General features: G+C 40.8%; 1 protein-coding gene across 1 annotated transcript in view; it reads right to left on the minus strand.

The window, feature by feature from the left end:
* Positions 1-25,045, minus strand: part of EFCAB6 (EF-hand calcium binding domain 6) — a 195,047-nt gene that overhangs the window by 56,220 nt on the left and 113,782 nt on the right. The window contains exons 19-20 of the mRNA XM_060778167.2: positions 18,076-18,172; positions 16,503-16,621 (exon numbers count right to left, since the gene is read on the minus strand). Coding sequence (XP_060634150.2) covers positions 16,503-16,621; positions 18,076-18,172 — 216 coding nt within the window. The remainder of the gene's footprint in view (positions 1-16,502; positions 16,622-18,075; positions 18,173-25,045) is intronic.

A 25,045-nucleotide genomic window follows, 5' to 3' on the forward strand; every position in this document is an offset into this window, starting at 1 on the left:
GCCTTGGAGGTACTGTTCTGCAGTGGCTCCGGTCCTTCTGAGAGGACCGTTCCCAGATGGTATTATTGGGGGACTCCCGTTCAACCCCACAACCATTGTGTTGTGGGGTTCCTCAGGGTTCAATACTGTCCCCCATGTTGTTTAACATCTACATGAAGCTGCTGGGGGAGATCATCCAGAGTTTCAGGGTGCGGTGCCATCTGTACGCAGATGATGTCCAACCCTGTCACTCCTTCTCACCTGCTACTAGGAGGCTGTCCAGGTCCTGAACCGGTGCTTGGCCGCTGTGACGATCTGGATGAGGGCTAACAAATTGAAATTGAATCCAGACAAGACAGAAGTCCTCTTGGTAAGTCGCAAGGCCGAACAGGGCATAGGGTTACAGTCTGTACTGGATGGGGTTACACTCCCCCTGAAGGCGCAGGTTCGCAGTTTGGGTGTGATCCTGGACTCATCGCTGAGCCTGGAATCCCAAGTCTCAGAAGTGACCAGGGGAGCATTTGCACAGTTAACGCTTGTGTGCCAGCTGCGTACCTTGGGAAGTCTGACTTGGCCACGGTAGTCCACACTCTGGTTACATAGACTACTGCAACACTCTCTACGTGGGGTTGCCTTTAAGACTGTTCGTCCAATTTTTCCAACGGATGGCAGCCAGATTGCTAACAGGAGCAGCGCTCAGGGAGCATAAACCTCCTCTGTTGCATCATCTCCACTGGCTGCCAATTTGCTACTGGGTACAATTCAAAGTGCTGGCTTTAGGCTTTAGCGCCCTAAATGGTTCTGGCCCAACTTACCTGTCTGAATGCATCTCCCCTTATGACTCTTCCAGGACTTTAAGATCATCTGGGAAGGCCCTGCTCTCGATCCTGACCTTGTCACAAGCACAACTGGCAGGGGCGAGAGACAGGGACTTATCAGTGGTGGCCCCTCGGCTCTGGAAGACCCTCCCTAGAGATATTAGATCGCCCCCCTCCCTTTTAACATTCCGGAGGAAAGTCAAAACTTGGCTTTTTGAGCAAGTGTTTGCAAGCACAGTGTGACTGACATAGAAATGGAACGATTAGATGATGTGATTGGCCAATGTTTTCAGTAAGGAGATGCTAATGATATATGTTTGTTTCAATGTTGCTATGGTTTTATAATATGTTAATGTTTTGATTGTATTTTATGGTCTTGGTACCCATCTGTGAACCGCCCCGAGTCGCCTGCGGGCTGAGAGGAATGGTATATAAATATAGTAAATAAATATAATGAGACATGCTGCATTATCACAGGGTGTCTGCTCCCTACACCACTGGAGAAATTACACTGCTTAGCCGGTATTGCACCACCTGACATCCGCCAGGAAGTAGCAGCCAATAGTGAAAGGACCAAGGCAGAGACATCTCCAGCTCATCCCTTGTTTGGGTATCAGCCAGCACGTCAACGACTCAAATCAAGAAATAGTTTTCTTAGATCTACAGAGACACTCACTGGAACACCTCAGCAAGCGAGAGTTCAAAAGTGGCAGGCTCAAACCCAGCACCTCAATCCGTGGGTGATAACAAATGAGAGACTCCCCCCTGGGCACATAGAAGACTGGGCGACTTGGAAGGCGCTGAACAGACTGCGCTCTGGCACCACAAGATGCAGAGCCAATCTTAAGAAATGGGGCCACAAAGTTGAATCCACGACATGTGAGTGCGGAGAAGAGCAAACTACTGACCACCTGCTGCAATGCAACCTGAGCCCTGCCACATGCACAATGGAGGAGCTTCTTGCGGCAACACCAGAGGCACTCCAAGTGACCAGATACTGGTCAAAGGACATTTAATCAACTACCAAGTTTGCAAAAATTGTGGGTTTTTTAAAAAAAATCTGTGGGTTTGTTTTGTTCTGTTAGAAATGTAATACAACATTCTGGTTGTGGATGACACGATAAATAAATAAATATAATAAATAAATAGAAATGTTTCTGAGAAAGGCAATGTATGTGATACATATGCAATGTGTTGTATTATGATCACTAAATTTAGGCTCGGGTCTGGCTAAACTGGTACATATAATCTATATACATATAATCTAACATTGAATGTTTGCCGTACTTATGTTGTGCTCCGCCCTGAGTCCCCTTTCAGGCAAGAAGGATGGGATATAAATGCTTTAAATAAATAAATACATTCTCAGATTTCAATTATCAATGGCTACATCCCAGTTTTCAAAATAATGATGTAATTTTGTTTCTCTGTTCTATACATCCTATTACATACAACAGTCTATTCTGTTGTATTCTGTTCTAATCTATGCTTCATTAATTAGCTATAAATATTTCATTTCCGCTCTATTCCACTCCCTACATATTTTCCAAGTTGCTTTCCATTACTTGATTTAATCACAAGGGAAGCTAGATTTTGTTTTCCAGTTATCTAAAGTAGAGCATGTGTAGCAGATGGCTTAATGCTAAAGACACTCTGTCGCAAAGCATCCTTAAGGAATAAGAAAAGGAACTGAAAAGCAATGGGGTAGAAAATAATTCAGTGATGAATCACCGTTAGGAAATAAACCATACAGGCAAGACATTTAGAGTCCAAGACAATATACACCTGAGTTGTATGCTACACATTTTTCTATATGTATAGAAGCAGAAGGCGAAGGTATACTGTACATAGAATACTAATACATTTACTTTGCATTCTGCACCCATGTACACTTATTCGTGATGGCGTCTGGAAATCTTTCCCCTAAACACATAAACACAACAGTTGTTCTCTACTGTTCCCTATTATGAAGTAAGTTTATTTGACATTTGACACACAATTTTGGGGCATGAAATACAGTTTGTGTACATTGAACCATCAGAAAGCAAAAGTATCACTATTCCAGCCACTCATGTGGACAAATATGGATTTGGGGCTAATCCAGAATTCCAGACAAAGGACGCCCAACCTGTTCTATTTCAAAGATTAGGGGGTACATTTCATTTCCTAATGCAAAGGATTTTAGTAATCAAAGTATTTTGGACTACATTTCTGATAGTCTAACAAGTCAGCCAACAATTCCAACTGTCTTTATATATATAAATAAAAATGTAATGTTAGTTAGTGGGATTAACAGAACTCAAAAACCACTGGATGAATTGCTGCCAAATTCGGCCACAAGACACCTACTAACCCAAGGAGTGACCATCATTAAAAAAATGATTTTGTCATTTGGGAGTTGTAGTTGCTGGGATTTATAGTTCACCTACAATCAAAGAGCATTCTGAACCCCACCAAAAATGGAACTGAACCAAACTTAGCACACAGAACTCCCATGACCAACAGAAAACACTAGAAGGGTTTGGTGGGCACTGACCTTGAATTTGGGAGTTGTTGTTCACCTACATCCAGAGAGCACTGTGGACTCAAACAATGATGGATCTGGACCAAGCTTAGCATGAATACTCCATATGTCCAAATATGAACACAGATGGAGTTTGGGGGAAATAGACATTGGCATTTGGGAGTTGTAGTTACTGGGATTTATAGTTCACCTACAATCAAAGAGCATTCTGAACTCCATCAATGATGGAATTGAACCAAACGTGGCACAAAGGACTCCCATGACCAACAGAAAATACTAGAAGGGTTTGGTGGGCACTGACCTTGAGTTTGGGAGTTGTAGTTTACCTACATCCAGAGAGCACTGTGGACTCAAACAATGATGGATCTGGACCAAACTTAGCACAAATACTCCATATGCCCAAATATGAACACAGATGTAGTTTGGGGGAAATAGACATTGGTATTTGGGAGTTGTAGTTACTGGGATTTATAATAATAATAATAATAATAATAATACTTTATTTATACCCCGTCACCATCTCCACAAGGGACTCGGATCGGCTTACATGAGGCCAAGCCCAACAACACATCAATAAAAACAAAAAGCAATAAACAAAAACAATAAATACAATACAGTTAATATAAATCACATATAAACAATAACCAATAAACTACAACACAGAAGGATTTAAAAACCTATGGCCAGGCCAAATGTAATAGTTTAAAAAATTAAAAATAAATGCTGGGCGTGAACAAGTTAGGATATATCTGATATAGGGTTTTAAAAGAGATGAGGGAGAGCAGTCAATCCTAAATCAGTAGTAAAGTTTAGGTCTGTCTGTGACTCCAGATATATATGCATGCATGAAACTGTTTTATACATAAGAAACACTCTCTGAAATAAAGGACTCAATTTCCATGTGTTGCGGAAACAAAGCCAAATGGAGAGTCCCACTGGAAGTGCCCTTATGTCATGTGAATGCCACCATGGAACCCCTGTGGGGCTCCGTTTCCACAGTGCATGGAAACGGAGCCCTACACTCATCTGATGAGGTTCCTAAAATCTACTTTAAAAACATTTCTAAAGAAAACCACAAGATAATATAAAATCATTATTTCAGAGAGTGTTTCTTATGTATAAAACAGTTTCATGCATGCTGGTGCATCGTTATTTATACACATTCCAAAATATGTCAGAAAGTATTCATTCAAGGAACAGAGAAGTTGTGCGTAACACAGGTATCAAAATTGACAAGATGTTGTATGAATACTAGTTGTAAAGACCTGACAGTCTTTAACAGTTAGGCATGTCTTATTTCTGAAAGTTGGACACAGTTTAGAGCTATCTTATTCCTATCATCTCTAAATATCACAACATCACTAATAGGGTTTTAAGAATTTTATAATGTTTTTGCTGAGCTAAATCTAAAATGGTATAAATATAAATAATATATATTTAAGCTATAGCAAAGCTTCTTAAACGGTAGGTCTTGAATCCATCTTCATGAGTCGGGTGTAACCTGATTCCAAACAGCCTGAAGATGAGCGAAAGCAGGGAAAAGACGGGTAGGGACATAGGATGGCTGGCCATCCCTCAAGATGGGGAAAGACGGGAGGGAATGGGGTAAAACGATTCCCTCCACTTTCCTCCTCTTTCCCCTATTATTCCCCACTCTACCTAAAGTCCTAGGTTTTATTTTGATTCTAAGTGGTCTTATGGGCTTCTTTAGAGCTCAAGAACTGGGTATGATTCCAATTAATATACTATATATGTCCCAGAACTCTGTAGCTCAACACCTATTTCTGAGCTGGGCATGTTTAGCCTGAAGAAGAGAAGGCTGAGAGGAGATATGATAGCCATGTATAAATATGTGAGAGGAAGCCACAGGGAGGAGGGAGCAAGCTTGTTTTCTGCTTCCCTGGAGACTAGGATGCGAAACAATGGCTTCAAACTACAAGAAAGGAGATTCCATCTGAACATGAGGAAGAACTTCCTGACTGTGAGAGCCATTCAGCAGTGGAACTCTCTGCCCCGGAGTGTGGTGGAGGCTCCTTCTTTGGAAGCTTTTAAACAGAGGCTGAATGGCCATCTGTCAGGGGGGATCTGAATGCAATATTCCTACTTCTTGGCAGGGGGTTGGACTGGATGGCCCATGAGGTCTCTTCCAACTCTTTGATTCTATGATTCTATATTTTGAAAAGTGAACTGTGGCATTAAGAAACAGACTGTAGGATACAAAAGAGTTGGGACAACACATACATGGTCTAGACCAGGGGTCCTTAAACTAAGGCCCAGCAGCCAGATACAGTCCTCCAAGGTCATTGTCACAACTCAGGAAAGATTCACCTTGGTCAGAACACCACACCACACCAAGACTGAAGGTTTTGTAGTTTATTGAAGAAAAAGCAAAGTCTTTAACATAAAAGCAAGCTTTCAAAAGGTCAATGGCAAAAGCAGAGTCTTAAATGCAAAGGCAAAGTTTCCAAAGTTCAAAGGCAAACAACATGAAGCATAATCTAAAGGCATTGATCAAACAAGATTCCATGGCAGCATGACAGAGTCCCAAGGAGCCAAGAACAAGACAAAGTCCCAAGAAGCCAAAAGCATTGGCCAAAAGCCAAGGCAATCCAGAGAAGTTACCACGGTGTTTGCACTGACATAGAGTTGACTTCAAACAGCTCGTTTAATATACTTTCCCAGCATGAACGCATTCCTTTGACCTCTAACCTCTGTCTTGTTAGCAAGCCTTGCACTGCGGCGAACCCTGAATTGCAAGCGATCCTCCCTATATAAATCTGCAGAGTCTTCAAGGTCAGACAGCTCATTACCCTGAGAATCGGCAGCCTGGTAATCAGCAGGCTGAGAGCTCGCCTCCTCCACCTGCACCTGGGAAGTTTCACTAAGATCATAAACATCTTCCAAAACATCCCTTGCCATGGGAAACTGAAACTCCTCATCTTCAGTATCAACATTGTCTGTATCAACTGACTTCCGGTGGACGAGCGCGGAGGAAGGTCAGGCTTGACGAGCTCTCGTCAAACCACCCGATTTTCTGGGTCTTGGGGGGATAACAAACCCCCCTCTCTGTCCTGGAGCGAGGGGATAGAGGTTCGCTTTGCTGTGCCCTTTGTCCCAGACCCCCAACCCCCTCCCGCCTCCTTGAGTGGGGTGGCGTGGGGCGGCGAGGTCCTACCAGTTTGGCAACGGCAGGCAAGCCCAGTACCGGGAAGCGGAGGCAACTCTGTATTTACTTCCTCCACGGCCATCTCAAGAACATAAACAAAGAAGAAGAAGAAATGCGCTACGCAAACAAGCGTGAGTAAGAAGGAACGAACTCATCCACTCACTCGCCGTTACTCTCCTCAAGGCATTTCTACTTACTCAGGGACTATTGGTGGGACTGATTGTTTGCAAACAAGAATTCCTTGATGGTTCTTTATTTCCCATAAATTAAAAGCTATACTAACCAGCAAGATGTTATAGCGACAGAGAGTGACGGAGAATACAAAGAAGACAAAGAAATATAGTATTGTATTGTAGTATTGTAGTATTGTAGTAAAATTGTATTATAGTAACGAACAACAACGAATGAGGAATTAAAAACAGCTGTAGGGGTAATCTGGAAGCTGGAAGGGGGAAACCTGGGACTGGTGAACCAAAAACCGAAAAGAAGACACAAAGAAGAGATTTGTAAAACTATAAACAGGCTGAGCTGATCAAATACTTTAGAGAGACGGTGCTATAGAGGGACAGTGGAAGCCAAATATTCTATAAAACTCCATGCCTCCAATAAGGGGCTGAAACCACACGCTACCACAATCAACAAAGCTAATCAAGCTAATTAAATTCGATAGCCTACAGCGACTCCAATTCCAACCCCCTCAACCTAACGTGAAGGGAAAACAGCTGCAAATAACAAACGGCAGGGGAACTCCGCCAAATCAGCCCAGCAAGCTGGGGGAAGCTAAATATAACAGAGAATTAAATTAGCGATAAACTGACCCAGCCTGCCCAGCTGTGGTGCGGAGTGGTTGCAGAGTGTGCTCAGGGTTGGGATCCAGCGGCGGCGGACGGCTGTGTGGCGGCGGAGAGACAGGAGAGACGGGAGAGCGGAGAGAGGGCGGAAGAGCCGACACCCGGACGTTACGCAGCATCTCAGCGGCTCAGCGGCTCAGCGAAGGCATAGCAGAAGAACCGGCCTGGAATCCAAGCCGGGAGTGAGGATTGGAGCAGTGACAAGCTAAAGAACCCGAAAGGGAGGGGGGAGGCCTGCTTGGAACAGCGGCCCCACACACCCCTCTTAAACGGGAGGCGAGAAAGCTGCGGCGAGGAGACAATACGGACTGACGATTAGAAGAACAACGTGGGACCGAGGAAGGACAGTGAGAACTGAGGGGGGGAGGGGGGGAGGGGGCTACGGGGGGGGGGGGTGAGGGGGAGGGAGGAAGGCGAGAAAAGAAGAAAATAGAAGGCAGTACGGAGGATAGGAAGAGAAGAGACACCCACCGGCAAGGGGTGGGAACGATATAGACTTTCAAAGACCACCTAAATATGGACTAATATACTTGGGAAACAGTATTCCCTCTCCTGCACCCCTCCCTTTACGAACACCGCGCCTTCTCGCCTGCTCCCTCCCCCCCCTCCCTCCCCCCTCCCTTTTTTTTTTCCCTTTCCCCCCATAGGAACCCATATACGGGCCATAATAAAAATGTCAAATCCCAAAGGGAAACCAGACATAAAAGAACCAAAAGATCTGAGAGACCCGAAGGGTTCCCTTAGGAGACACTCTATGGCAGGGCCACTGGAAGATTCTAGTGTAAAGGAAGGGGGACCCAAAGAGCCAGGGATAAAAGAATTGTTAAAGGAAATACAAACTGAAATCCAAGGTCTATCTGCAAAACAAGATAAACTCCAAACCGATTTTCAGACAAGAGCAGAAAAACAAGAAGCACAACAAAAAGCGATACAAACAGAGATACTAGAAATTAAAAAGGAATTTAAGGAAGACATGAATATAATGAAAGGAGAAATATCGGAGGCATTACAGGAGATAAAAGTAGTCAAAATGAATAATACGAAGATAGAGAAGGCACAGATAAAAATGGAAAAAAGATTATCTTATATTGAGAAACAAAATCAAAGACTAGAAAGAACACAGGAAAAGCTAGAACAAAATGAGACCGAATACCAACTTCGGTTCAGGAATGTTATAGAAGAAGAGAGCGAAAACATAAGACAGATTATAATAGACCTCTTAAACAAACTAATGGAGGTGCCGATACAAGAAATCGACAATGGAATAGATAGAGTCCATAGGATCCAAACGAGTTATGCCAAAAGAAACAAATCCCCTAGAGATATAGTTGTGAATTTGGTTAGAAAAAGGACTAGGGATGAAATACTGAAAACAAGCCGCCAGAAGCCTGTATACTACAAAGGGTCCAAGGTAACAATATTGAAAGAATTCCCGCCAAACACACTAAGTAGAAGAAGAAAATATTTTTTCTCGACCGATGAATTAAAAAAGTTAAATATAAGGTTCCGATGGGAGAAACAGGAGGGGATTATGACCACTTACCAAGGGGAAAGATGGTGGCTTACATCGGAAGAGAAAGCCAGAGAATTTTATAAAAAACTGGAAAAGGAGGCTAAAATCAGAACGACCCAGAGACTGGAGGAGAAAAGGAAAAAGTCCAAGAGGAAGAGAAGTAAATCCCCTGACATCGGCAGAACAACCAAAGATCATGAACCAACACAAGGAGTACAAGAAGAGGACGAGGACGATGGCGACATGGACCAGGACGAAATAGAAGAAAATGATGGATGACTTTATACAAGAGGTAAAATTCTATTCAAACAACGTGAACGGTTTAAATTCCCCTAGTAAAAGGAAATCCATCCTCAATCAAATAGTAAAAGGAAAATATAATATAGTAGCCCTACAGGAGACACATATAGCGCAACGCCACACCGCACATTTAATATACAAAAAGCTAGGCAGAATGTACTATTCTTCAGGTCCAGAGAAAAAGAAGGGGGTAGTACTGTACATAGATAACAACATTCCTTCTGAATGCATATTCAAGGACCAGGAGGGGAGAATGCTAGGTGTCAAAATAACGATAGGGTCAGAAAGTATACTGATCTGCAATATCTACGCCCCTAACGGCCCGAAAAGGAAATTTGTGAAAACCCTAAAGGAAAAGATAGAATCTGAGGAGTACAACCATCTGATAATATTGGGGGACTTTAATGGTATCATTAATCACAAATTAGATAAGACCACCCCTCAGAACAAGAACAAGACCACAAATACCAATACACTCCCGAGAAACCTCCTGTCCTACATGGAAGAATATGACCTTGAAGATGCCTGGAGAATACACAATGAAGGAATAAGAGACTATACATATTACTCCAATAGACACCGCGTGTGGTCCAGGATAGACATGATCTGGACCACACGGTCAATCACAACAAAGATATCAGAAATAAAAATACTCCCAAGGGATTATTCAGACCACGGACCAGTAACAATGATAATAAACCATAAACAAGGACCCAGGAAATGGCGACTGGATGACAACCTGCTTAAGCAAGAAGAAGACATCAAGAGGTATAAAGAGAAAACAAAGGAGTATTTCCAACTCAACACCAAAGAAGAAACAAAGATAGAAACGGTGTGGGATGCATACAAAGCGGTCCTCCGAGGGCACTTGATCCAACAGAAAATAATTAGAAATAAAGTAAAAAGGTTAGAAAAAGAGCAGATTGAAAAACGGATAAAAAATGCTGAACAAGATCTCAAAGATAACCCGGACAACCAGGCAGCGAAAGAAAAGCTGGAACTCATGAAGAAAGAAAAACATAGATTGGATTCCGAAAGGATGGCAAAACAACTAAACTTCATCCGACAGCGAGAATTTGAAAATGCTAATAAAATAGGGAAACTTCTAGCCTGGAAAATTAGGAAGAAAACACAGCAACAACGAATCTCCAAGATCAAAATAAAAGATAAAATCCTGATAAAAGACACAGAGATAATAAAAGCATTCCAGGACTTTTTCCAAGATTTATACAGGGAAAATGAGATAAACGAAGAAGAAATAGTAAACTATATAAGCAACCAGAAGTTAGAAAAAATATCAGAAGAACAAAGAAATCTGCTAAACAAAGAAATAACCGCTGATGAAATTAAAAAAGTGATCAAGGGCTTACAAAATAACAGAGCCCCGGGTCCTGACGGATACACGGCGTGCTTTTATAAAGCGATGGCAGATGAGACTGTGGACGTCCTAAAAAAAGTGATGAACAAAGCACTACTAGAAGGCTCAATCCCAGAGTCCTGGAAGACGGCAGAAATCACCTTAATACATAAGGAAGGAACCGACAAAGAGGAGATAAAGAACTACCGACCAATCTCTTTGCTGAATAATGACTACAAGATATTTGCTAATATATTATCTAATAGATTTAAAACCTTCCTTACAAAGTGGATTGGAGAAGATCAAAACGGCTTCTTGCCAGGTAGGAATATCAAGGATAATATGAGGATCATCTTAGACGCATTGGAATATTACGATACTAACCATCAAAAGGAAATGGCACTCCTCGCCATTGACGCCGAGAAAGCCTTCGATAATATCAACTGGTTTTTCTTTAAGACACTCTTCCAGGAGATGGATTTTGGCTTCCAGTTCAGAAATGCGATAAACGCAATTTATAAAGATCAGAGAGCCAAATTAATAATAAATGGGCTATACTCGGAAGAATTCCAAATTGAGAAGGGGACCAGACAAGGGTGCCCCCTCTCACCGTCTATCTTTATCTTCGCTCTCGAGGTCCTACTGAGGGGAGTGAGGGAGGACAAGACACTAAGAGGTCTCAAGTTGGATAAGCAAGAACTCAAGATCAGAGCCTTCGCAGACGACCTCATCTGCGTGGTGGAAAACCCGAGGGCAAACATATCTAAGTGGCTGGAGGTGATCGAGAAATACGGAAAGGCAGCGGGCTTTAAGCTGAACAAGGAAAAGACAAAACTCTTACCCAAAAATATGACAAAAGCTAACCAGGATAAACTAGAAAAGCTTACAGGAATAAAGACAACGAACAAGATTAAATACCTAGGAGTCTGGGTAGCACAAAGAAATCTTCACTTACTGAAAAACAACTACACAACAAAATGGCAAGAAATTAAGAAAGAAATGGAAGCATGGAGTAAACTGAACCTATCATTACTGGGCAGAATAGCGGCCTTTAAAATGAATGCCCTTCCCAAAATGCTCTATCTTTTCCAGAATCTTCCAATCATAAGGAATAATAAAGTATTTAAGGAATGGGACAAGGAGATCACAAAATTCATCTGGGGGAAAAAGAGACCGAGAATAAAGTATACCGTCATGACAATGCAAATCAGCAAAGGAGGCTTTGGTCTACCGAATCTGCATCTATATCATGATGCGTGTGCCCTACTATGGGTAAGGGATTGGACCAGACTCACCAATATAAAAACGCTTACAGTTGAAGGTTTTGACCTCCGTAAAGGCTGGCACTCGTACCTTTGGTACGAGGGCGAGAAAACCGAAAGCAATTTCGGAAATCACTTCATTAGATCCTCAATTTTGAAAGTCTGGAACAAATACCGAAGATTCTATTACGATAAAACACCGCTATGGATCTCCCCACTGGAGGCCAAACAACGCAGATTGTTAGGATGGACCCATTGGCCATCCTACAAAGATATCCTATACAAAAAGAACGGAGTAATAGAACTAAAAACACAGGAAGATATAGCCAACGATTTTAAGAATGTCTCCTGGTACCAATACGCACAAATCAAAGAGAGCTTCAAAGATGATAAGAGAATAGGCTTCGGTGAGGAAAACGGCCTGTGGGAAAAAATCCAAAAGAAAGACAGGAAAATAGTAACATCCATATATCAAAACCTACTAGGATGGGCCACAGAAACAGAGACGGTCAAACATTCCATGACCCAATGGGCAAAAGACATAGGAAAACCCCTCCACTTAAACGAATGGGAAATAATTTGGAGAAAACGCCTAAGATATACTTATTCATCTGATCTAAAAGAGAACTGGCTGAAAATGCTGCATCGTTGGTACTTATCACCCCAGAAAATAGCAAAGATGTATAGAAATACGGATAATAGATGCTGGAAATGCAAAGAAAAGGAAGGGTCTTTTTATCACATATGGTGGCTGTGCCCAAAAGCGAAAGAATATTGGAGATACATACACAAAGACTGTAGAAAGATCTTAAAACAACATCCCCATGCTCCCTGAAATATATTTACTAGGAATGTTTGACTCAAAATTGTTCCCGAACAATAACACAGAAAAATTATTTATTTTTTTCATAACAGCCGCAAGATTGACATATGCCAAAATGTGGAAACAAGATCTGACGCCAACTAAAACCCAATGGCTAGGAAAACTATTGGAAATCCAAAAGATGGATGAATTGACCCACTGGCTACGCCACAATGCTGGAAAAGGAGTGGAGATGACAGACTGGAAGTTGCTTAAAGACTACATTGAGAATGAAATATGTGGATGTATTGAATAACAAATGCAATGCTATGTAATGTAATGTCATAAAATGCTATAAATACTATGATTGTAACACAAACTGTTTTACAGAAAGAAGAAAAATATGCTAAGTTCTGAAGGATGTATAGCTAGTGTACTAAGGTTAAAAAAGGGAGGAGAGAAAATCAGTAATGATACTTTAAACAAAAAAAAGGACTTTGATATTGCGAATGAGTGATGAGGGGAAGTCGGTTTTAGCAGGGTGGGAGGGGGGCATAAGGGCACTGTCTTATGTATATGTGTATTGTACTATGTATTGCTAGCCCTATTTGTTTTGGTTTGTGGTTTGGTTATTTTCTTGTTTGTCTACCCTTCCATTGTATCACTTCTCACTTTATATATATATTTGAAACAATAAAAATAATTTATAAAAAAAAAAAAAAAAACATTGTCTGTATCAACAACAGGAACATGTTCAGAAACCTGAAACCCATCTTCTTCTTCCTGGGGCTCTAGCTGAGCCACAACAGTCATTTACCCAACCCTCGCTCAGGGTCAACCTAAGTCTGAAACGACTTGAAAGTACACAACAACAACAATCCTATCTCATCAGCCAAAAGCAGGCCCACACTTCCCACTGAAATACTAATAAGTTTATTGTTGAGATTAATGTCACAATTCAGCAGCAGATCAGTTGCACAACTTCAGCGCTTTCCAATAGCTTCTTCCTGCACAGTATTTTCAGTCAACTGCTCCCACAAACTGCAGTCACTCTGGAACTCTTTTATAGATACTTGAGCACATGCCCGGCCATTGTCAGTTTTACTATTGTCTTTCCCCCAGTCTAGATGATATTACAAACTTACTACAGTACACAGTTATATCTTGTCTTAGCAGACAGGTTCTTTTAAGACATTACACAGAGCCTTTGGCAAACAGCATCACAGAACAAGGAGAGAGAATACACTGTACATGACTTCCTTATATACAATTCTATACAATTACACATAGCAATCTCTGATTGGTTCCCAACTCATTAACTTAACTCAGATCCAGGATTACATCATTCACAATCACCTGGACTAGGCCAGAACACATTCCCCAAATGAAGTTCTATATACACTTAATGCATGACTCAGCATTTCCAATAGAAGCCTATTAGCAGTGCATGACTCAGCTATATTACATTACAATACATTGTAAAACCTGACATTTATATTTGTTAAAATTGCTCTTCATTTTAATTATTGTATTGTTTTATAGTATTTTTTGCACTACAAATAAGATACGTGCAGTGTGCGTAGGAATTCATTCAAGCTTTTTTCAAATTATAATCCAACAGTTTGTGATCTGGCCCTCTGTTTAAAAAGTTTGAAGACCCCTGGCCTTGACTCAAGTCCTGTGTGCTTATGGTTGGTAGTCGCATAATAGAAACTATATGTTGAATCATTATGATAGATTAATTCTGTCCATTGTAGTTCCTGTTAAAATTTCACTAGCCTTGAAGATTATTGTACTGAAGAAACAACATGCAACTATATTAGGATACTACACACATCAACCAGAAAAAGTAATACATAACCTGAGGTTATTTTGCATTATGCAAAACTGTGCTGCCTGCAGCAAACACATCCCCGCTTTGAGGTGGTGATAATAGCCAAGGACAATGTTTACCACCTGGACTGCTTTGCATGTCAACGTCTCTAATCAGAAATTTTGCGTGGGAGACAAACATTTCCAAAAGAACATAATTCTGTGCCAGACAGACATTGGAAGAGCTTAATGAAAGAGCCCCCAAGCTTGTGATCTACTGCCTCACAACTAATAAAGAAAAAGTGTTTTTTAAAACCCTTTTTGTTCCTATTTTCTTCATTAATGCACAAGCAGTTCCCAAGTTATGAACTAGTTAGGTTCAGTAGGTTTGTTCTTAAGTTGAATGTGTATGTAATTTGGAAAAATATACTTTTAAAAGTGTAACTCCATGTATGTGTGTGTATATATAACATCTATTTATGTTTTATCGACTATTCTAAAGCCTTTGACTGTGTGGATCATAATAAATGGTGACGGGTTCTTGGTGGTATGGAGATACCAAGCTATCTTATCTGTCTCCTGAGGAATCTGTATAATGACCAAGTAACAACAGTAAGATCTGACCATCGAACAACAGACTGGTTCAAGATTGGGAAAGGAGTATGGCAGGGCTGTATACTTTCCCCCTACATATTCAACTCGTATGCGGAATACATCATGCAACATGTGGGGCTTGATGAATCCAAGGTAAAATTGCTGGAAGAAACATTAACAACCTTAGAAATACAGATTTTAATTATCTCATCAGAAGCAAACCAAAGGTACAGTTGTAGTGTATTTTTCAATGTCATCTGATTTGAAATGTTTATTTTAGACTACGGTATAGAATTTATAGTAATTTTTAAAGCATAATTGCATTACGAGTTTTTTCTGTTAGAGTTTTTCATCTATTTCCTCTTTGGTGATCTTCTAGATTCCACACACACCTATGTATCATAATCCAGTTGAAGGTTACGTTGTTGGATTAGATCGTGTGCTTATTTTTGTGATCCATCAAACTGAATGCAATCTTCGGCCATATACTGTTGCTTACTTGGAGTCAAACTGTTAATAATAGTCAGCTTTTTGAGATGGCAAAAACTAAAGGTTTCCTAGACACCAGGTGAGCTTCAGTAAATAAGTGATTGTCAGGTTTTACAATGTATTGCAATGTAATATAGCTGAGTCATGCACTGCTAATGGGCTTCTATTGGAAATGCTGAGTCATGCATTAACTGTATATAGGGAACCATTTGGGGAATGTGTTCTGGCCTAGTCCAGGTGATTGTGAATGATGTAATCCTGGGTCTGAGTTAAGTTAATGAGTTGGGAACCAATCAGAGATTGCTATGTGTAATTGTATAGCATTGTATATAAGGAAGTCATGTACAGTGTATATTTCTCCTTATGCTGTGATATTGTTCGTCGAAGGCTATATGTAATTAAAAGAACCTGTCTGCTAAGATAAGATATAACTGTATGCTGCGGTAAGTTTGTAATATCATCTAGACTGGGGGAAAGACAATGGTAAAACTGACAATGGCCGGGCATGTGCTCAAGTGTCTGTAAAAGGTTCCAGAGTGACTGCAGGCTGTGGGAGCAGTTGACTGAGAATACTGTGCAGGAAGAAGCTACTGAAAAGCGCTGAAGTTGTGCAACTGATCTGCTGCTGAATTGTGAAATTAATCTCAACACTGCATTTGACTTGGTGGATCATGAATGGTACAGACCTGGATAAGACCACTAGGGGATTAAGATGCTCAGCTCTCAGACCATGGCTGAGTTGATATATTTTATTCTTTTCTTAATCGAAACAGGCACACTCAGACAGAGCAACATGGTAAATCTTTGAAAAACTCATAGTGGCAAAGCTCTGAACTGATAATATGAAAGTAATTGTGTAAATATAGCTTAGTCCATTCTCATACCACTGCTATCAACTTAGCTTTGACATCAGTAATTGAGTATTAAAGAGAGCAGTTCAAACCAAGAACGCAAAAATACAGACTCTCTTTTTAGGGCATGAACATTCACAGGTAAAGAAAGAGGTGGGAAAAGGAATGACTATGACTATCTTACCTTGCCCAGAGTTTTTCAAATTCTGTTGGGTTCAGAGGGATGCAGCATCTATACAGAACGTCTTTCAGCTCTTTTTTCAGAATTATGCCATTTCCTTCATTATCATAGTCATGGAAGTGCTGAAATATAAAATGTCTTTAAATGATGCACCCATGCAATCAAGACTTCCTTCCCATACCCCTCTCTATGTAGCTCTTATTTTCCATCTTCATCGCTATGATACTTCACCTTGTTGATGGGAAGCTTCCCACCGGAGTGGGAATAATCTATCGGACAGATAGCAAGTTATTTAACCTCAGCAGACCGAAAGCCAAAACCAAGGTTACAACAACATCTGTTATAGAACTCCAGTATGCTGATGACAACATTGTCTGTGCACATTCAGAAGAAGACCTACAAGCCACTCTAAACACCTTTGCAGAAGCATACGAGAAGCTCGGCCTGTCATTAAACATCGAGAAAACCAAAGTGCTCTTTCAGCAGTTACCAGGCAATCCCTCCCCAATGCCAGAAATACAGCTTAATGGTGTAACATTAGAAAATGTTGACTGTTTCTGCTACCTTGGCAGTCAAATCAACATTGACACTGAAATTCTACACTGCCTGAGATCTGCGAGTGTTTGAGGTCTGGGACATCCATAGGGATATCAAGGTGCTTGTTTATAAAGCTATTGTCCTCCCAACCCTGCTATATGCCTATGAGACATGGACTGTCTACAGACATCACATGCAACTCCTAGGACGATTCCATCAGCGCTGCCTCTGGAAATCATGCAAAACTCTCGGGAAGACAGGTGGACAAATGTCAGCATGCTGGAAGAAGCAAAGACCACCAGCACTGAAGTGATGGTCCTCCACCATCAACTCCGCGGGACTGGCCATGTTGTCCAGATGCCCGACCACCGTCTCCCAAAGCAGTTGCTCGGTTCCAAACTTAAGAATGGAAAACGGAATGTTGGAGGACAGGAAAAGAGATTTAAAGATGGGCTCAAAGCCAACCTTAAAAACTCTGGCATAGTCACTGAGAACTGGGAAGCCCTGGCCCTTGAGTGCTCCGGTTGGAGGCCAGCTGTGACCAGCAGTGCTGCAGAATTTGAAGAGGCCTAAAAGAATCCCACAAAATTGGACAAGCAGATGCCTCAGTCACCTCCCCTGGCACTGTGATGAAATTGGAGTCCAACTCAAGGCGAAGATGCTGACGAAGATGCTGAAGTGTACCCTCTACATTTCATCCAGCTAATAGAGGTTTCAAAATGGTGTCTTTGACAGCTCCAACCAGGTACAACATCTCTACTGCTTCAATAGCAGTGCTGACACCATGTTGCATTCTTGTCTACAGCAGGAGCCATTTCTACTACATTTTAATGGCTAAAAAGCTAGTTCAGTTGCTTCAAATCAGATACTGAAAATACATTATTTTAAAACTTATTACATGTTTTGATCATTAATGAGCTATCTGTTTATTGTAAATAAAATCCTTGATTTTTAAAAAAAATTATAGCATCAAAGATAAACATTGTATAAAGCTCTCAAATCTTTTTTCGTATTTACTTAAAGACTACATGAAGCTTACCACAGCTAGGTCATTCCATCTGGTTTGCGCTTTGATACTAAGATAGTAATGAGCTTGTTCACAAGCTAAGTCTGCATCCGTCGTTATCTGTTTGGGTCTCAGAAAGAAAGAATTATTATAATAACTAACTGTGGTCTGATTTTAATGGGATCATTAATATCCCACAAGGTTTGTTTGTTTGTTTCCTTGCTTTTTAATGTATTTTTGTGCCGATAGCTTTAAAGACTCATCACAAACATCTGCATACAAATGAATTCCTTATAAATACTATCATCCTTCTCCAGCTGCAAGTTAGGAATGATGTCTTTAAAATTTCTGTTAATCCCTGTTATCATTTGCACATGCAGATTGGTCAAATTGCTTAATTGCAGCTGAAATATGAGGGGAAAATATTTATAAATCAAAGCAATAACATAAAAGGAAAAAAAATCCCTGTGAGATCTGAGGCTGCATAGGCAATTTATTACTAATTTTCTCTAAAAAGTTGGACTCGTCTCTGATTTTATCTTTTTTTACAGGAAACACAGGAGAGTTCAATCATGCACACAAGTTAAAGTCATTGGGAGCAATCCAGTAAACATTAAGCCCTCTTCAGGAAACTTTAATAACACAATATATAAAATCTGCAGTATGTCACTAAATTGTTGGGTTTTTTTAAACTTTAAGGTAAGCTTGCAGAGGTTCAAATCAGCATCTATCTTTCTCCACATACTTAATTCTTCCTCTGCTGATTTTTTTTGGTTAAACTCACCTGCCTCTATGGGCAAGGACTCAAAATAAGGGATTTCAATTGGTAACAATTTCGTATTTTTCCCTTTTTTTAGCTCCAAAGGTCGGGAAACAGTGAAGAGAGTGATGTGAGTCCCAATCCCAACTATTTGTTTGTTTATTTATTTATTTATTTAGAGCTTTTATAACCCGGTCTTCTCGACCTCCGAGGAGGGACTCAGGCCAGCTAACAACAGAGAATCAATATACAAATAAACTAAACAATAATAACATCATAGTACTAGGGCTAGGCGGTTTCGTTTCGTTAATTCGTAATTCGTTAATAATTCGTTAATTTTTTTAATTACAAAACGATAACAAACCATTCTGGAGCAATTTTTTAAAAAAACGAATTTTTAAATAGTTTTGTAAATGCTTCGTATTTCGTTATTGTATTCGTTTCGTTATTGTTTTGAGGTCGTTTCGTTATTATTTCCGCATGTCTGGGGCAAGTTTTATGGTTGTTTTTTGTTTAATTAGTGAAAAAATTTATAATATCACACCAGCAGTCAACAACAGAGGGAGAGGGAAGCTTCAGAAGTTTTTGGAGGTTTTTTAGCGTATTTCGCGGTCGCGTCCGCCATTAACGAATCGATTTGTTATTGTTTCAGAAATCGATTCATTAATGTTTTGTAATTTTTTTCACATTTACGAAATTTCGTAAATATCGAACTTTTTAAAAGGAAAATTTTGTAATTATTTTAAATAACGAAACGCAAAAACCCCCAAAAAACGAATCGATTTTAGAAACAATTTTTTCCGTTGTTACCCAGGCCTACATAGTACATTAATACATTAAAACACATTAAAATACAGATCAAGAATTACATAAAGCCAATTCGTCAAGGTAAGTCACAAATTCACCACCATCCGCCTTGTAGTCAACAGTTATTGATTCGACCATCAATCTGAGAATGCTAAGTTCCAGAGCCAAGATTTTACCATCTTTCTGAAAGTCAGGAGGAAGGGGGCAGATCTAATCTCTATCGGGAGAGAGTTTCACAGCCGAGGGGCCACCACCGAGAAGGCCCTGTCTCTCGTCCCCACCAGACGCAATTGCGAAGATGGTGGGACCGAGAGCAGGGCCCCTCCAGAAGATCTTAACAACCTTGATGGTTCGTAGGGGAGCATCCGTTCAGACAAGTAAACTGGGCCGGAGTCGTTTAGGGCTTTATAGGTCAACACCAGCACTTTGAATTGTGCTCAGAAGCCGATTGGCAGCCAGTGGAGCTGGCGCAACAGAGGAGTAGTATGCTCCCTGTACCCCACTCCTGTTAGTAATCTGGCTGCCGCGCGTTGGACTAGTTGTAGCTTCCGGGCAGTCTTCAGAGGCAACCCCATGTAGAGAGCGTTGCAGTAGTCTATACAGGATGTAACTACTGTTGTTCTATTCTTCAAATCGAAGGATTTGAGAAATGTAATTCATAACTTAACATGCACATTTTAAAAGGAAATTTGTAGGACTTTGAAGGTGACAATCTACAATTTGAACACATAACCACACAAAGCAGCCTGGATTTAGATGTACCAAATTGTATGGAAAATGTGGAATAATTATATCCTAATATCTCTTGGTGTGTCTTATGGAGCCTTGCCACCACAAGAAATGGGGTGATTTTAGTGTCCTTAGGATGCTTTCACCCTGTCTGGGGGACAGAGACTGATGTCGGACATCACATAATGTCATGTGACTTCTGACATAGGCTACACCCCCAACTGGAGTGAACGTATCACCGGGATTGTGGCGCAGCTGGCTGAGTGTCAGCTGCATTAAGATCACTCTGACCAAAAGGTCATGAGTTCGAAGCCAGCCTGGGTTGGAGTGGGCTTCCAACCAATTGTGTAGCCTGTTGTCAACCTTTGCAACCCGAAAGACAGTTGCATCTGTCAAGTAGGAAAATTAGGTACCAACTTGTGTGGGGAGGCTAAATTAACTAATTTATGAGGCCATAAAAAAAAGACTCCAGCAAAGCACTCCAGCAAAAAGCATGCGGGGAATGCGGAAGTACTTCATCAGTGTCGCAGATGGACGATGAAAGCGACAGCTCCCCTGGCGGCCAGAAAAAGTTAAAATAGCCTCTGTGTATGTCTGTATACATTGTATGTCAAATTGACTTCTCATGTTGTGCTGGCTTCCCGCAATGGTGACGCTTTACTGTCAGCATGGCTATTAGCTGAACCTTCCATCAGGCTAACCTCAAGTTCATTCTGGGTCAACTGTGCAATATCCCACAGGTTGTTTACAACTGCAAGAAGCCCATCCTGGCTGCTGGATTCAGCAGGTGAACATAGCATTGAATGAAACATGCAGAATAATCACAGGATGTCTTAAACCTACACCTGCTGATAAACTCTACAAGTTAGCTGGCATTGCCCCCTCCCCCATGTGCGACGGGACGTTGCTGCTAAATGTGAGAGAAAAAAGGTTGAACACTATGAAAGCCACCCACTATATGGCTACCAGCCTCCTCCCAGTAGACTCAAATCAAGGAAAAGCTTTATGAGAACTACCACTCTTCTTGGCACCCCCCTCCCCCAGCAACAGCAAGGATATCCCTCTGGGCAGAAAATCCCAACTGGCTGGCCCCCCACGAGGGTCTTCCTTCAGGGGCAAACAAAGAATGGGCAACTTGGAAGTCCCTGAACAAACTCAGAAGTGGAGTGGGCAGATCAAAAGACAACCTGGCAAAATGGCACTACCTTTTAAAAGGAACAGAACACCTTTTAAAAAGGAACAGAACAGCTTTAAAGAAATCGCAAGAGCACTCTTGATGACCTTGGCCTAACAACACAAGCAAAAGACTTTGAAACAGTTGAAATCCAACTTAACTAATGCCTTGAAAGATCTCCCCAGCTACTGCAAAGATAACCAGCTGAAGCCTAACCCTGCCAAGACACAAGTATGTGCTTTCCACCTATGCAACCGTGAAGCCAACAGGAAATTGAAGTCACCTGGGAAGGTTAAGAGCTTGAACATTGTTTTCATTCTAAATATCTCGGTGTCATCTTAGATCGAACACTAGCATATAGGAAACACTGCTTGAACACCAAGCACAAAGTAGCTGCACGCTATAACGTCCTGCGAAAACTTACTGGCAGCACATGGGGTGCAGACCCAAAATTAGTAAGAACATCAGGCCTAGCCTTGTCTTACTCAATTGCTGAATATGCCTGCCCTGTTTGGCATAGGTCTGCCCATGCAAAGCAGGTGAACATAGCATTGAATGAAACATGCAGAATAATCACAGGGTGTCTTAAACCTACACCTGTTGATAAACTCTACAAGTTGCCTGGCATTGCTCCCCCCCCCCTCCTGACATGCGACAGGAAGTTGCTGCTAACTGTGAGAGAAATAAGGTTGAATAGTGTGAAAGCTACCCACTACATGGCTACCAGCCTTCTCCCAGTAGACTCAAATCAAGGAAAAGCTTTATGAGAACTACCACTCCTCGGCATCCCCCCAGCAACAGCAAGAGTATCCCTTTGGGCAGCTAGACTAGAAAATCCCAACTGAATGGCCCCCCACGAGGGTCTTCCTCCAGGGCAAACCAAGAATGGGCAACTTGGAAGTCCCTGAACAGACTCAGAAGTGGAGTGGGCAGATCAAAAGACAACCTGGCAAAATGGCACTACCTAAAGGAATCCCACCCCTTATGTGACTGTGGAGCAGAACAGACAACTCCACATCTGTATGCTTGTCCACTATGCCCTGCCTCACATACAGAGGAAGAATTGTTGGAGGCTACAGACAATGCCATTGCTGTTGCCCATTTTTGGTCAAAAGATATTTAGCTACCTGCGATCCTCCTATTTGTATCAGTTTTATATCAATTTACGCAATGCTTTTGATACAAAATCAATAATAATGGGGAAAGTGTCACCAAGAGGGAGCTGCATGCAGGGCAATAAGTTCACTCTGCTGGTCCCTCTTTCCTCCCCAGAAGTCCAAGGAAGAGAAGCCCAGGATTCTATTAATTGTTCTGCCATGGAAATCCACTGGTTGATCTTGGCCATGTTACACACTCTCAACCCCACTAATTCCTGTGAATGGTTTGCCTTAGTATCAATGTAACTTCCCATCGCACTTCAGGGGGGGGCAATACCAGCTAGCTTGTAGAGTTTATCAACAGGTGTAGGTTTAAGACATCCTGTGATTATTCTGCAACTTGAAGACATACAAGAAGTTTTTATTCCCCTTAGCTTTTGTTCTACAAGTATGGTGGGGAATTGGCATAAACAATCACAATTCATATGCTTTCACTGGAGGTTCCTGTCAGTGAAAATAGCCTTGCCTTCTAAGGTGTCTACTGAATAGGCTTCTCAGACAAAAAAAAAACAGGACTTGACATATTGTCTTGAATAGCTGAAGAGAATAAAAATATGGGCTAGATGAAGCTTCACCTGCTGCAGCAAGCACGTGCCTCTCTTACTGAGCCTCACGTCTCCGCCTCGTTTGTCATTTCAAAGGAGTGTCAACCATTCAATACAATAAGAGATGAGAATCCTTCATCACTACAGCCGCACCAAGGATGTAACATAAAAATACATAACTCTTCACACACCATTTTATTTTGCATAAGGTGCACGCGTGTGTCAGAATGAAGCGACAAAAGTAACACCGTGATTTGGAGAGCCAGCAAAATCAAAGTGGTCATGGGAGAGAAATATGTTTCAGCACACTAACTGTCTCTTTATATTTAATAGGGCTGGGCGGTTTCGTTCGTTAATTTCGTAATTCGTTAATAATTTGTATTTAAAGTAGCTTACGATCCGATATTGAACCATTCAGGAGCAACTAAAAATCAAAACGAATTTTTAAAATTTATTTCGTATTGTTTTGTAATTGTTTCGAAATCGTTTTGTTATTATTTCGTTATTATTTCCGTATGTCTGGTGCAAGTTTTATAGTTGTTGTTTGTTTTATCAGTGATAAAAAAATAAATTATCACACCAACAGTCAACAACAGAGGGAGAGGGAAGCTTCAGAAGTTCCCCCTGTCCCACTCGGAGGGTTTTTTTGTGTATTGCGCAATCGCGTCTGCCATTAACGAATCGATTCGTTATTGTTTCGAAATTGTTTCGTAATTTCCGAAATTTCGTAAATATTGAACTTTTTTAAAGAAAAATTTTGGAATTCTTTTAAAAAACGAAACGCAAAAATCCCCTAAAAATGAATGGAGTTTAGAAACAAATTTTGCCGTGGTTGCCCAGCCTTAATATTTAACATAAAAGATGGGCAAGGAAGACCAGAATAAGGCCCAAATAAACTATTTTTAAATTGAGCTGATTTAGATGAAACTATTTTTTTAAATTTAAGGTGGATTGTGGGAATTTTTCTATTTATAACGTAGGTAAGGCTGCACAGTTATTGGCCAATGAGAAAGTCCTGGCATGGGGCTAAGAAGAAGGTCTTTGATATTCCCCTTTTGTTGAATCTTTCCATCGCACAGATATCGATTTCTGTACTTGAATGTGGACATAATAAAAAAAATGTTCCATAGCTCTGTAATGAACAAACCATTTGCAGATTGAGGATCCCTTATCCAAAATACTGTATTGGATTTTGGAAAATTTGGATTTGAATAAGGGAAATAGGACCCAATTCTGAATACAAACTTCATTTATGTTTTATATACAGTTTATATGTGCAACCAAAAAGTAACATTATATATAGTGGGGGGGAAAGTATTTAGTCAGATACCAATTGTACAAGTTCTCCCGTTTAAAAAGATGGGAGAGACCTGCAATTGACATCATAGGTAGACCTCACCTATGAGAGACAACATGAGAAAACACATCCAGAAAATCACATTGCTTGATTTTTAACGAATTTAGTTGCAAATTAATGTGGTCACCTACAAACAAGCACCTAAAAGCTACAGTATATGACCACTGCAGCGAGAATAGTCTATACACAGAGATGGAAGGAAACAATTATCCCAATGCAAGAAGTATGGCTGACAAATATTTGTGAACTAGCTGAGATGAACAAACTGATGATGCTGACCAAGAAGAAATCTTTGAGGAATTTCAAGAAAAAATGGGACTTCTTTATTTTTTCCCCCAACACTGATTGGGACAAATGTCAATTGTAGAATTTATTAATGAGAGGGGAATGTTATTAAAGTAGAAGTGTAGCTATAAATTATTATATAAAGGGAGTAGAATAATATCAACAGAAATGAGTGTGAGAATCTTGGTC

This window comes from Anolis sagrei, chromosome 5, assembly GCF_037176765.1.
Source record: "Anolis sagrei isolate rAnoSag1 chromosome 5, rAnoSag1.mat, whole genome shotgun sequence".
In the NCBI taxonomy this organism is placed as follows: domain Eukaryota; kingdom Metazoa; phylum Chordata; class Lepidosauria; order Squamata; family Dactyloidae; genus Anolis; species Anolis sagrei.